Here is a 13,698-nt window from a genome sequence, read left to right as displayed (position 1 = left end):
TGTAGTGGACTTTAACCTAATCCTAATCTAATGTTTAAAATAAAAAGTTACATTATATTTTATATCTTATCAGTTTGACCCACTCAAATTGGATGGTTGAACCACTGACCCAAAAACCGGAAGATAAAGCCATAATGTTTTCAAAACCGGATCGGACCAGACGATCGGACTGGAAAAACCGAAAATTGGCCACTTGACTGGTTCTGTTTCACCCTAGAACTGTCTTTCGTCCAAAAACCATTGATTTGGTTAGCGAAGTGCTGACTTGGGCGATCAAACCGTTCAAATTGCCAACCCAAACAACAATTTTTGGTCATTTTTATTTTATTATTTTTTGTTAGAACGGGCTGCCCATTTGGTTCAAACGGTTAGACCGTTCGACTCGGGAACTGGGCCCCTAAACGATTTGTTGTTTGGTTAGGTTTTAAAAACCTTGCAAAGTGATTTTATTTATGGATCAGTTTTTAAAACCTTGATTTTAGTCAAAAAAAAGTTCCACAATCTTATTCATATTTTTAATAGTAGTGTAAATATAGAATTATAGATGTGTTCAATTTTTTGAGCACATCTATAATTCTATATTTTTTTTTGTATTTTTGTGTGTAAAAATAATTCTAATATGTCACACATACTTTTTGTTAAGTACGATAAATACATGATATTATACACAAGTGCCTAAATGCTTTTTTTTTTGCAAAATTTATGTATTTTTTTATTTTTTTTATTTTTATATTTTGTTAAATTTATTTATTGCATTAAAGGTTAACACATTTAACCCAAAAGTTGAACTATTTATTATTATTTTTTAGATTTCATTTTTGGTCAGTTCTAAATTATTTCATTGTCTTTATCAATAATAATAATTATTGTTTATTACATTTATTTTTTTAATTTGATTAATAAAATTATCATAAATGTGTCTTTTTTCGTAAATCGCTATATTTATTTCTATTTAGAAATTTTATTACCTAACTATGACTTCATAGGTTGATCAATTTGATTCAGATGGTTGAATTTCTTAGCCATCAATTGGATAAAGAATGGTTTTGTTTTTGAGTCAGTTTTAAAATATATTGGTTTATATTGTTAAAAATATTGACATAGATCTAATTGGTAGCATTTATTAACGAAAATTAACTTAAAAATATAGGATTTAATAAGAGAAAATTGGATTTAATATCTTATATATAAGGCTTAATGAGAGGGGATTAAATGAGGTGGAAAGTAATAATTAAAGTTATATTTTCAACCCTTACAATTAGAGATGAATTAAATACAATGACTTTTATACCCTTTATCAAATAAAGAAATAGAGGTAATTTTAGTCTAAAAAAGTTTCACACTTTTATATATAACTAGTAAATAAGCATGTGCATTGCATGTGAGAAATTTTTTTCATATTAATTACTTGAATTTTAGATATATCATAATTAAGATAAGAAATGAAAACTAACAAAAGTAAGAATATGATTAAAAATAAACTCAAATGCTTGTAGTAAATGTGCATGTGCATTGCATGTGGAAATTTTAAATTACAATAACAATTATTATTACTATTATTATTATTATTATTATTATTATTATTATTATTATTATTATTATTATTATTATTATTATTATTCCATTTTTCATAATAAAAATAAATTTTATTTTAACAAATATTTTTATTTATTATGATGAATATATAACATTGTAAATGTTCTCAAATGCGATAGAACTTTGTACGTTTTCATTGTTTGTGTTCTATATTTTCTAAATATTTATTATTCAATTTGACATCATGAGTTTTTTTTGAAAAGTTGGGTCATTAACCCACTATCTAGATAAGAAAATAGCTTTACTTTCAGATTTTTAAAATCATATATCATCTATATCATATAAATAATTTTTACTTATCTTATTTAATTTTTGTTTGACATAATTAATATATAAGTTTTAATATATTCTTTTAATTACTTATACTTTTTTATTTTTTAAGGATTTATTATTTGGCTATCATATCATCGGTTAATTCATTTGACCCAAACCACTAACCCACAACCCAAAAAGGAAAATAATTTGATTTCTAGGTTGACACTAAATTTTATATTACATTTCCATCATTGATAATGAATGTATAATATTAGAGATGTACCCAATATTTATTTTTATGAATATACAACATTAGATATGTGGCCAATTATTTTTATTTTTAATAATTTTATTATTTGACTATGACATCATTTCATTTATAGGTTGATTTTAACTTTGGCATTCCATTTTCATCATTAATAAAATTACTTCTTACATTTCATACATATTTTTGTTTATTATAATGGATATTCAATATTAGATATATCAAATTCTTTTTATTTTTTGTATTATATATTTTATATATTTAATTTTTGTATTATTTAATTATAAAATTATTTATTAACTCATTTGACCCAAAATGGTTGAATTCCTTACCCACCATTGGGAGGGAAGAAAATTGTTTTGTTTTCAAATTTTTTTAAACTATTTATTTTAATAATATTAAAATTAATTTTGTGGATTTAATAAGAGAATATACGTTAATATGAGATTTAATGAGAGAGAATAGGAAAATAGTTTTATTTCTAATTATTTTTAAATTTGACATTCCATTTCCATAATTAAGAAAATCATTTCTTATTTATCATACTTATTATTTTTTAATATGTCAAATATATGATGTTAAAAATGTTTTTAATTTTTTTAATTTCTATATTTTTTTCATTTTATCTTTTTTTCTTCCATTTTATTATTTAATTATGACAATATGGATTGACCCATTTAGCCCAAAATGGTTTAATTTCTTACCACTGCCTAGATGAAACCGCTATTTTTAGGTAGATTTAAAAGTATGTTTTATGTTATTGGATTTATTAATTTATTATGAATGGATTTAATTAATAGAATTTAATGATGGGAAGAAATAAAATTGCCTTAAATATATGATTCAATGAAGGTGAATGCAAATTAATACCTTAAGTGTTGAATTTAACGAGAAGAAATTGAATGCATTGAATATTTTATAATTGTATCTTTTCAACTCATTTAATATTAATAATTGATTACCCTTTTGCCCTCATTTTTTATCAATAAATTTAAATATGGAAGGATAAATTTTGTCCTCAAAAAATTCCAGAAATATTAATGAGGCTATTCGTGCTTTTTAAAGTAAATGATGAGAAGAAATAAAAATGCCTTAAATATATGATCCAATGATGGTGAATGCAAATTAATACCTTAAGTGTTGGATTTAACGAGAAGAAATTGAATGCATTGAATATTTTATAATTGTATCTTTTCAGCTCATTTAATATTAATAATTGATTGCCCTTTTGCCCTCATTTTTTTATCAATAAATTTAAATATGGAAGGATAAATTTTGTCCTAAAAAAATTTCAGAAATATTAATGAGGCTATTTGTGCTTTTTAAAGTAGATGATGAGAAGAAATAAAAATGCCTTAAATATATGATTCAATGAAGGTGAATGCAAATTAATACCTTAAGTGTTGGATTTAATGAGAAGAAATTGAATGCATTGAATATCTTATAATTGTATCTTTTCAACTCATTTAATATTAATAATTAATTACCCTTTTGCCCTCATTTTTATCAATAAATTTAAATATGAAAGAATAAATTTTGTCCCCAAAAAAATTCAGAAATATTAATGAGGCTATTGGTACTTTTTAAAGTAGTAAAGATATAGATGAAAAGGATTTTGTAAAATTTATACAGATGCATGCATGATGGATGTTTTGGTATGTGTGCTTCTTTCTTATTTATATACAGAAGTCAAAGAGAGTGTGAATTGGTTTTGTAGATGAGTCCCATCTTCGCTCCCCAGCTCATTTAACACTATTTTCAAAGGATTCTGTGTTTCTTCATTAATAGTTTAATGCTTATTAGCCTGATATTTTCTTTCTATCCTATATCAGAGATACACACATGTATTTAGAATGGGACCACGCAAACTTGAATCACAAACATATAAATGTACGTTTGAGATGCAACCACTCTACTGTATAAATGTATAAATGTAGAGTGGCAACTTGTTACGGCCTGCTGTAATATCCACATTCCTGACATTCTCATGGGTCTTGATCATCTACCTCTAAGCTCCAATCTCATCTCTTGAATTAGGGTCTTATTTGGATCATCATATTTTTCCTCATTAGGGTCATCAGTTTGGCTTAATTTCAGCTTCCTTATGAATCATATCCAACTCTAAAAGTTTTAGGGTTTTTGTTGAACACCTGTTTAACTAGTATGTTCTCGTTGAAACTATTCAACCATAAAAAAGTTGAGAAAAGAGAAGTTAACAGTCTACTGATACAAGTTGAAACAAGAAGATGAAAATTTCTCTGCAAGTTCCAACTTTGTTCTGTGTTGGCAAAATCACCTGATTTTATGGGGATCGTAACCAGGGCAAAATAGTATGACCGGTACAAAATTATAAGCATCAATACAATGTCAGCATAAACAATCAAAGCTGGTTGCAGAAGTGTGTTGACTGGTTATCACTAGGGTCACAACCTCTTGCAGAAGTGTGTTGCCGGGGCACTATGGACCAAGTCGTCCACGGGCTTTATGAAGCACAGCAAATTAGTTAATATAGAAACAACTGATAAAAGGGTGGGAGTGATCGTCGTTGTAGCTGCAAATGCAAGTTGAGAGTGTTGATACGAGTGATTGGAATAACCTTTTGATGTAATGATAAATCTTGTGGCCGATGGCATAGCCTACATCAATGGGTAAAAATGTTTTTATACTTTATTCTTAACTGTGATTATTTGTTTTATTATTGAATAAACTATTATCATGTCAGCATAATTTGCTTGGCAAGGTCTAGATAATTGAAAATTTTCTGGCACCTAATCCTATCTAGTGGACACTTGTGATTGATCCAACAGGCAGAACAGGTCCAACTAATGCTAAAACCAAACTGACTTGGTAACTGTTGGAATTCCTCTAACAGTAATCTTTTTCTTAACGTTAAACAAAGCCCACACCTATAAATAGGGCTTCTTGTTTTGAATACAAAACACACAGAAGTTGTCAGTCTTTGAGAAATAAGCCATCTTTGGACGTCTGCTATGCTGGGTCATTATTGAGCTCTTTGGTGTTTTACTAAAGTGCCATTTTGGTTTTTATCACAGAGGCTATCAGAGAGTTGAGACAACTGCTTTAATCCCTATCAAAACCGGCGTAATGATTTCGATTTGTGCACAATATCAAATTTCTCAGCACCTAATTTGTATTAATTATCCCTTTTATTTACATTAGTAGGTAGGAGAGCCAATAGTAATAGGGTTGCTCATGAGATACCTCTCAAGAAATGCTATCATCATACCCTCTTCTGTTTTCAATGAATCCATCCCTTGTCTGGTTTACAATAAATGAGGAATTTGACTCCAAGGTAAAGGGAACCTCAATCGAGGGTGGTTTTTTCAGCACGGAGGATCTATTCCCCCTGGTTCTATATATATATTGATGAGTAATTCTATAACCATGTACTTGGTTGTAATAAATTTTTGCTGCCTTATGTCTACTGAAATATAGAGTGGTGGTACATGCTGTTATGGGCATCACATGATCAATATCAAAATTCTTCTGTTTTTCCAACTCGGTCTTTGTTCGAGGCAACAGAAGCTAAGGATCAAATAATTTCTTTTTGTTTTAGAATTTGAGCAAACGTCTGTTTTATATCGCCATTAATAATCGGCAACTACTCCTTCCAAACTCAAACCAAGGAATGGTTTTGGGAGCAGCAGCCGGGGAATTTTGTACGTGGTATTGCAGTCGTTTGGCCACATAATTAAGGATGTGTTTGGAAGCGGTGTAAAACATCATTCATTAATGTAAAAGTATATTGATAACATTTTACACCAAACTGTTTGAAAATCTGAATCATTAAATATGTTTATCAATGTAGTTTTTACATTGATTTTATCCGTAATTTTTACATCGATAATCGTTATAAAATCTCATCATAAGTAACATTTTACATTGATTTACGATATAAAATTCTACTCCATCTAAATACTTATAAATCTGAATCGTAGTAAAATTTTACATCGATCTTGATTTACACTCCAAACAAACATCAACAAAACTAAATCGATGATAAAGTTTTACACCTCTTCCAAACACAGCCTAAAAAATTTCGGACGTGGTACACTACAATTTGGGCCTATAATTTTTATCTAACAGTCAACACTCCAAAGCCATTTTTTCCTATATCTGCTTACACAAATATAATTTCTATCTAACAGACGACAATAAGCAACTCTTGGTTTTATTTGCCTTACAAACAACTTAGGACTCATTAAAAAAAATGTGCTGTCTATGATTAAAGTCCAGAAATGATGAATAAATGTAGAGAATCAACTCCTAACCAGATCCTATATGGTCTGTAAAGCTTAATGAACATTTTATACATATCTTATCATGTAGTATATTACATATTATTTGATTCAACATATTTGCATTTACAAGTCTAGCTCAAGCCTGTGTAGGGCCCAGCTTGGGCTTATATATCTTTCAGGCCTGAGGTGTGGTCTTAGCCAAACATGGGCCCAGGGTATTCTCAATGCTAAACCTAGCCCGATCTATAATCACCCAAAATCAATTGGGTGGGTTTGAACCGATAAGAGAAGATAATTGATATTTATATTTTAGGGTCCGTTTGGTTTATAGTTGGAATTATAATCAAAATCCTTCATAATCGGAATCGGAATTGGAATGGTATACTTCCATAGTTTATTTGGTTCAGACAGAAATGTGAATGGGAATTAGACTCAACTAGAATGAGATTTTATTCTCAAAGGAGGGGGAATGGAGAAATGCCATTCCACCAAGAATTTGGAATAAGGTTCCAATTTCACCCAAACAAACAGTTGGAATCGAAATGGCCCATTCTGATTCCGATTCCAAATCCCTATTCCTCTAAGTCATATGGGCTCTTAGTATAAAACTATTCATTTGTTAGAAATAATTTTTATTGGGCAAGTGGCATTATTTTATTTATTTTATTTTTTGTTTTTGTTGCTGTTGAATTTGATAATAGATTAAAGAGAACAAAATCGGAAGTCAGATGAGCCAAAGAGAAGTTGGACGAATTTGGTTGTTTCCAAAAAGGTTTGCACTACCCGCAAAATCAGAGGTCCTTTGAGGAGTGTCCCAGGAAGAACCCTTTGACACTTACTAAGTCAATAAATGGATGAAGAGACAATAGACTGGGTTGAGGAGGTTGGACCAAAGAGGAAAATAAAATAACAAGGTATGAAAGCCAAGCGGGGCTAAAGTGACCAAAGAGGAAAATAAAAGAACAAGGTATGAAAGCCAAGCCGGGCTAAAGTGTACATACCATATCATAAGTGATGCAGTGCAAGTTCATGCCCTGAGAATCACTATATCATTTTAAAGAAAAGGCAAATGAGCCTACATTTGAACTCACTAATGGGCTTTTAACAGCTATATTGGTTAATGGGTTTTAAAAGTTAGTTCATTAAAAGTTTCAATAACTTCTAACAGTTATTTTTTCATTTAATGTTATAATAGTTAGTTTCCCATTTAATGTTCCAACAATTAGTTTTATTCTCTATATAATGCCTTATAATATCAAGTTCCTTGCTTTTGTTTTGAAATTTGAGAGTTAAGAGAAGCCTTTCTTTGGATGAATGAGTCCCTTATTCTTTGGGTGAATGAGACTCAACCTTATTGCCTCATATTGTAAGCCATTTCCGATTAATGAAATTCCATCCAATTTTCTTCTTCTTCTTCTTCTTTTTTCTTTGAGCATTCTTTTTTTGTATTTTCTCTTCATATTTGAATTGCGTCAATAAGAAATCTCACTTACTTATAGGGGAGGTTCTATGCTCATCAAGAAGTTCTAATCTAGAGATGTTTTTCCGAACTGGCCTGAGGAACATGTGCATGAGAGCACCCTTATTCAATCTCAGAACCATATGGCTAGCTTTGGTTGGCGGTCAAATTTGGCCTCGTCACTTTTCTAGTTAGCGGTCAAATTTGATCTCATGCATGAGAGTACCCTTATATGGACATTTTAAAAGGAGAGGAGTGTATGAGAGCCTAGAGGATCCCTTGCCCTCCATCCTTCCCTTTATCCATTTGGAATATGCGGACTATACTCGACCATTGGTGCTCCTTCTTACTGTAAATTTAATCTATCCATGTTCTTATACATTAAAATTGTTTAAATATTATACATTTATCATGCATTTAAATTATACATGAACCTAGAGCTATTAATGGACCGGATGGATATTACTCTAAGCCGACCATTTCCAATATGAATTCATTCCAGATGGACCAGATCAAATCAAATCCAATGAAAATTTGAAGGTACAATTCAATGTCGATACTTTTCAATCTGTTCAAGTTGGTTTTAATTTAGATTGGGTTCATCCCACACCTGGTCCATTGACACCCTACTTGTATCTTCTGTTAATTGATCAGATATTTGTTCAATCTGACCAAATCCAATATTAATCCATCACACATAGACCAGGTCCAATTCAATCTAATTCATACTTTGGATCATTAAGGATAAATTTGTCCAATTCAATGTCTTATTGGTCTGTCCAACCAATTCAAATTGATTTTGATTTGACAATTCTAACCCAAACCTGATCCATTAACACCCTTACATGAACCTAATCCAGCCCAGACCAAAATTAGGCCTAACCAGATCAGATCTTTAATCAAAGCCCAGATGCTGTAGCAATTCCAAACAGGTATCTGGTTCTCATCCTCACTCTGAAGTCCTCTATGTCAAAATTGGACACAGGATATGAAAAAATTATCATGACTTTAGTGCTCTTATCAGATTGTTGTCCAATGATCAGCTAGTGTAATGAGTGTTGTCCTACAGAAAAAAAAAAAGAAAAAGAAAAAAAGATGATACATATAGAGGCAGTTTGGACTACAGGATTATTAATGTGGCCACTCACATCATCCACTCAAGTATATACATATACATACCTTTCTTTTTTTTTTCAATGTTTTATAATTATATAGGTGCAATGCTACTAACAGCCCAATACAATCATCCTCTCTCTCTAAACTGGAAATCTAGTCATCGGGGGTAAACATGAATTGAACTTTTCACGACTTATTTGAGATATGTAGACTCGTTTGTTAGACAAACTGAGTTTGAGTCTAATGAAGTTGGCTCGTAAGGTTTGTTATCCTAATCGAACATTAATAAGTGCTCTTATTTGGATAAGTGTTTCCCAAGAAACACCTACCGGGATAAGTGCATTTACTCAAATTAAAAAATCATTTTACCAAAGATGCGAACAAGGTTCATGGTAAAGATTAGAAGGTAATATAATCTATTGCTCTATTGTACGTTACAACCTCCAAAGATGAATACTTATTAGTTAAAGGTCCTCCATTTGCACCACCGCCAAATTAGAAAGAAAAGAACAGAAAGTTCACACCTAGCTAGAAAAGACACTTACATAAGATGTGCTGTTCGATCCAATGATATGCTGTCCAAGACAGTTCCAATCGTGAGGTTTTGCAATTGTTAACTCAAAATCCAATCAGATTCTAGGTAGGCCAAATGGAAAATCAATTAAAGAAGTAGGGGGAGGTGGTAGAGAGCAAAATTCAGGTTTCCATGGAAAAGATCCAACCGGGAAAAAATTGCAGAAAAAGGTAACACTTCTCAGAGGGATCAACAGGCTTGGAAATTTTTTGTTGAATTAGCAAACAGAGAGCCTTGGTGGAGCTTAACAGTAATGTGAACACTCTTAATTAATAATTCTAGCAAGCAAGGTTGTGCTCATGGTTATATTTAATTTGTTCCTAATGAAATTGTTTGTCGAGCTTTTCTCTTACAGGGGGAGAAGTTTTCAAGTGAAAGCCAGATATAAGATGAATTGAAATCAAATCCACATATGTTAAAAACATATGCCATATATCAAATTGAATTTGGGTATATACCAAATTTTTATAGTTTTGTATTTGAATATAACCCTATTCAAATTCGATCTGATGATCTGTTTGCTCCCCTAACAATATGGAACCAAATCCAACGGAGAGCTGAAATGGTTGTTTATGAGTGTAATGGGCTTCATAGTAACCCTGGATCCATTTAGGTGGAACTGTAAAAGTGAAAGAAAGTAATGGGGAGTGCTTTATTTCTTCAATATGAAGAAGGTGCTAGTGTTTGTGGTTTTTACCTATTGGGAAGATTTGAAAAGTTGGGGATACACAGGGAATGTGAAGGGAGGAACATTTTTTTTGGTGTTAATGGAGAGAAAAACGTGAGAAAGGAGAAAGTTTAGGAGAGAATTTAAAGGGGAAAGGAGCAATATTTTAAAGGGGAATAACTACATCGAGACTTGAGAGAGAAATATAACAATTTAAAGACATAATTATGAAATTATAGGTAATAAAGGACGAATCATGAGGAGAAGAGGATACTTACTTTAAAATATTGTTATGATGGGGCCGTTTGGTAACGGCTGAAGTTGCTTAATTGACAGAATTGTTGCTTTGTCTTTTAATTGCTAAAATAATTAAATAATAAAATTTTCAAGGATATGGTGATCTACAACTTCAGTTTCAGCCATTAAGTAACTCACAAGTCACAACCTCCTCAAAAAATCATTCACTAAAAGCCAAAACAATAAGCTTTTCAGTTCAGCATCCTCAGCAATTATCAAACGGCCCCTTGGCCAGTTGGCCGTGAGGCTTTGTTTTTCTTTCTTCCTTTTTATTTTTAGCAAAATCCGTAATTGCTTTTCACACATGTCTCCACATTGAGATGATGTGGAAACATGCGTGGAATGAGGGGAGCACCGATGTAAGCTTAAACAACCACCCTTTTATCTATCTATATATGCATAGATTTTTAATTTTCCTCAAGCTGTCATCATGGAAGGGGGTGGTTTCGGCTATGGACTCTTAGAGAAGAAGCCTCATTCGCTACGACCACTTCCGCCATTAACTGCCATAGACAGATTTCTATGGAGCCCAAGCGACTTATTTCCGAAACACACCGAGATAAACAAGATAAAGCGAGACACGGTTATCTCTGCAAATGGGTTTAGGAGTTTTTCGTCCCCAAGTCCAAGTGGAGGTGGAGCAAGAGCAGCCGACGATGGTTACTCGAGCGGGGTTTTATTACCTAGCAGCACTCAAGATATGAGCTTCATTGATGGACTTTTTGCAGAAGGAGATTCAGTTAATTATAGGCCTGATAGGAATCGCAGTGAGGGTGTAAGAGAGGAGATGAAACTGGGAGAGAAAAACGCAACATGTATGGGAAAGAGAGTGAAAGGTGGCTCTTCTGCTAATTTAATTAAAGGACAGTGGACAGATGAAGAAGACAGGTGATGATATCGGAGACTTCCAGAGGACATTGTTTGCTTTGTTCCTTCTTATAAAATTTTTACTTGATTATGTATGGTTTTGATGTTTTGATGTTTTCTTTCTTTTTTTTTTCATGTTCTGAAGATTATTAGTCAGATTAGTGAAGCAATATGGTGTTAAGAAATGGGCTCTGATTGCTCAGAAGTTGGTCGGTCGGGCTGGGAAGCAGTGTCGAGAGCGATGGCATAATCATCTACGCCCAGATATCAAGGTTTCTTCTCCTCTTCTCCGTTATTTTTCTTCGATCAGCTTATTCACTTTAATTCTCTTGTCCGCATGTTCTGCTTCTTTTTTTATTTGCACCGGTCATGATGTCTCGATGAAGAAGTCTCTCACTTTAGGCCTTTCTGCATCTGAGTTTTCTGTATCTGAAATTCTTCATGAATTCCGGTCTTGTACACATAACATAGATTGTGCACTTTGGGACAAAAATTGATGCCTTTATGTACAAACTTATGCCTTTCAGTTAGTCTGTTATTATTATTTTATTGTTGCTTTTTGCTGGTTTAATTAACAAGGCAAAAAGGGGAACTTCATTTGTTTGTCTTGTTTGCTGATTAAATGTTTCCGTATAGAATAAATTATATGTTGTCGTAACATCCCAGAAGTCGGTTTTCAGTTGCGGATTCTTCTATACCAAACCTCAGAATTCCTTACTTAGCCTTTGTTATTTTCCTATCACGTTCCTTCTTCATGGCTTGTTGTTGTTCAGCTAGCCTTCATTTTCATGTGACACAGGAAGAACTTTTCCTAAAAAGCATCCTATATTACGTTATAAATTAAGATTTCTTACTTGGAATTTTCTTTGGACAAAAGTACAAAACTTCATCAATACTTGATAATTATTTTTGCATCCCATATACCAATTTATGATGCATTCAAGATTCAACCATGCTTTATGATTGATTTTTTCTTTCCACTTATAATTAATGCTTTATGCTTGCTATTCTCTCAAATTTTCTTGGGTAACTTTGTTGTAGAAGGATACATGGAGTGAAGAAGAAGAGAAACTGTTGGTTGAAGCTCATGAGAAGATAGGGAACAAGTGGGCAGAGATTGCAAAGAGAATCCCTGGAAGAACCGAAAATGCAATAAAGAACCACTGGAACGCCACCAAAAGAAGGCAGAATTCAAGGAGAAAGATCAATAAAGCAGCAAACCAAGGAGAAAAATCTCAGTCATCTATACTGCAAGAGTACATCAGAAGAAAGAGCATGAAAGAAAACTCCACCATTGTCAATCCATCCCTCCTCACTAGCTCCACTCTCTCCACAAACCCATCAAGACAATTCAATGCTGTCACACTTCCAGACCCACCATCATCTGATCACTCAACACCAAGAGATGATTCTGCCCGCTCATATGACGAGGAATTGCTCTTCATAACAGAATTCTTGGAGAGCATTTATCAACAACCATCTGATTATAGTACGGTTGTGGTCTCTACAGAAGGGGATACGTTTGATGGTTGGAATCTTCAAAAACATATGTCGTCTGATGATGAGCTTCTGCCCTTTGCCGAGACGGATGAATGTGGTTTCTCCGCCTCTACCGTCCCAATCACAAACATGCATCATAATGTTGATGACATCCCAAGAGAAGTCACCAACCCATCATCACATCTGTATTCAGATGTTTACATCGCTTGTCTCCTGAATGGATCAACTCCATCATCTTCCACAAGTGATCAGAACTACTTCTCTGACAATCCAGAAATCGACCTGCTGATGGACATGGAACAGTCTTGTTTAAATGTTAAGAAAGAGATGGATTTAATAGAGATGGTTTCTTCTTCTCGGTTCTCTCAAAGCAATACGTAGCGGCAGCGTTGTGTCCCGAATATGAATCTACTGGAAACTCTTTTCTTAACTTGGAGGTCTCATAACTGTTCTATAGATTGATTGAAGTTTGATCTTCGCAGAAATGTGATTCTCGTGTAGGATTATTGACCGAACAGAAAGCGTGGTTCTCTGTTCTGTAGTAAGCGTTTCTGACAAATACTTAAATGTCGAGTTGTACTGCAGTCATCTCTCTAGCTTTGACGAGAATTATTATAGGAGAAACTCAGAAACTTACTTAAACATCCCTGTATTTTCTGACAAATGCTTTGTCTCGAACAAAAGTTGACATAATGCATTTATCAAAATTTATGAGTAGGTTTTGATTAATTAAAGCTTTTTCTTTTTTTTGGTACTAATTAAAGTTTTTTCCGTGTCATGTCTTTCTGAAATCATAGATCATAGATTTTCAGATATATATATATATATATATATATATAT

General features: G+C 32.5%; 1 protein-coding gene across 1 annotated transcript; it reads left to right on the top strand.

The window, feature by feature from the left end:
• Positions 1–10,921: 10,921 nt before the first annotated feature.
• LOC104597325 (transcription factor MYB119-like) lies at positions 10,922–13,495 on the top strand. The gene is made up of 3 exons (XM_010258801.2): positions 10,922–11,379; positions 11,504–11,630; positions 12,400–13,495. Exons 1-3 carry the CDS (start codon positions 10,922–10,924, stop codon positions 13,237–13,239), a joined length of 1,425 nt encoding a protein of 474 aa, XP_010257103.1. The 3' UTR covers positions 13,240–13,495.
• Positions 13,496–13,698: the final 203 nt, after the last annotated feature.

Source organism: Nelumbo nucifera, chromosome 2 (genome assembly GCF_055504915.1).
Source record: "Nelumbo nucifera cultivar China Antique chromosome 2, China Antique-T2T, whole genome shotgun sequence".
Taxonomy (NCBI): domain Eukaryota; kingdom Viridiplantae; phylum Streptophyta; class Magnoliopsida; order Proteales; family Nelumbonaceae; genus Nelumbo; species Nelumbo nucifera.
The sequence above is the reverse complement of the archived record's forward strand: the minus strand, read 5'-3'. Positions and strand labels throughout refer to the sequence as shown.

Coding starts and splice junctions, on each gene's coding strand:
- LOC104597325 (XM_010258801.2), top strand. CDS start 10,922: ATGGAAGGGGGTGGTTTCGGCTATGGACTCTTAGAGAAGAAGCCTCAT. Junction 11,380..11,503: donor TGGACAGATGAAGAAGACAG/GTGATGATATCG, acceptor CATGTTCTGAAG/ATTATTAGTCAGATTAGTGA. Junction 11,631..12,399: donor ATCTACGCCCAGATATCAAG/GTTTCTTCTCCT, acceptor ACTTTGTTGTAG/AAGGATACATGGAGTGAAGA.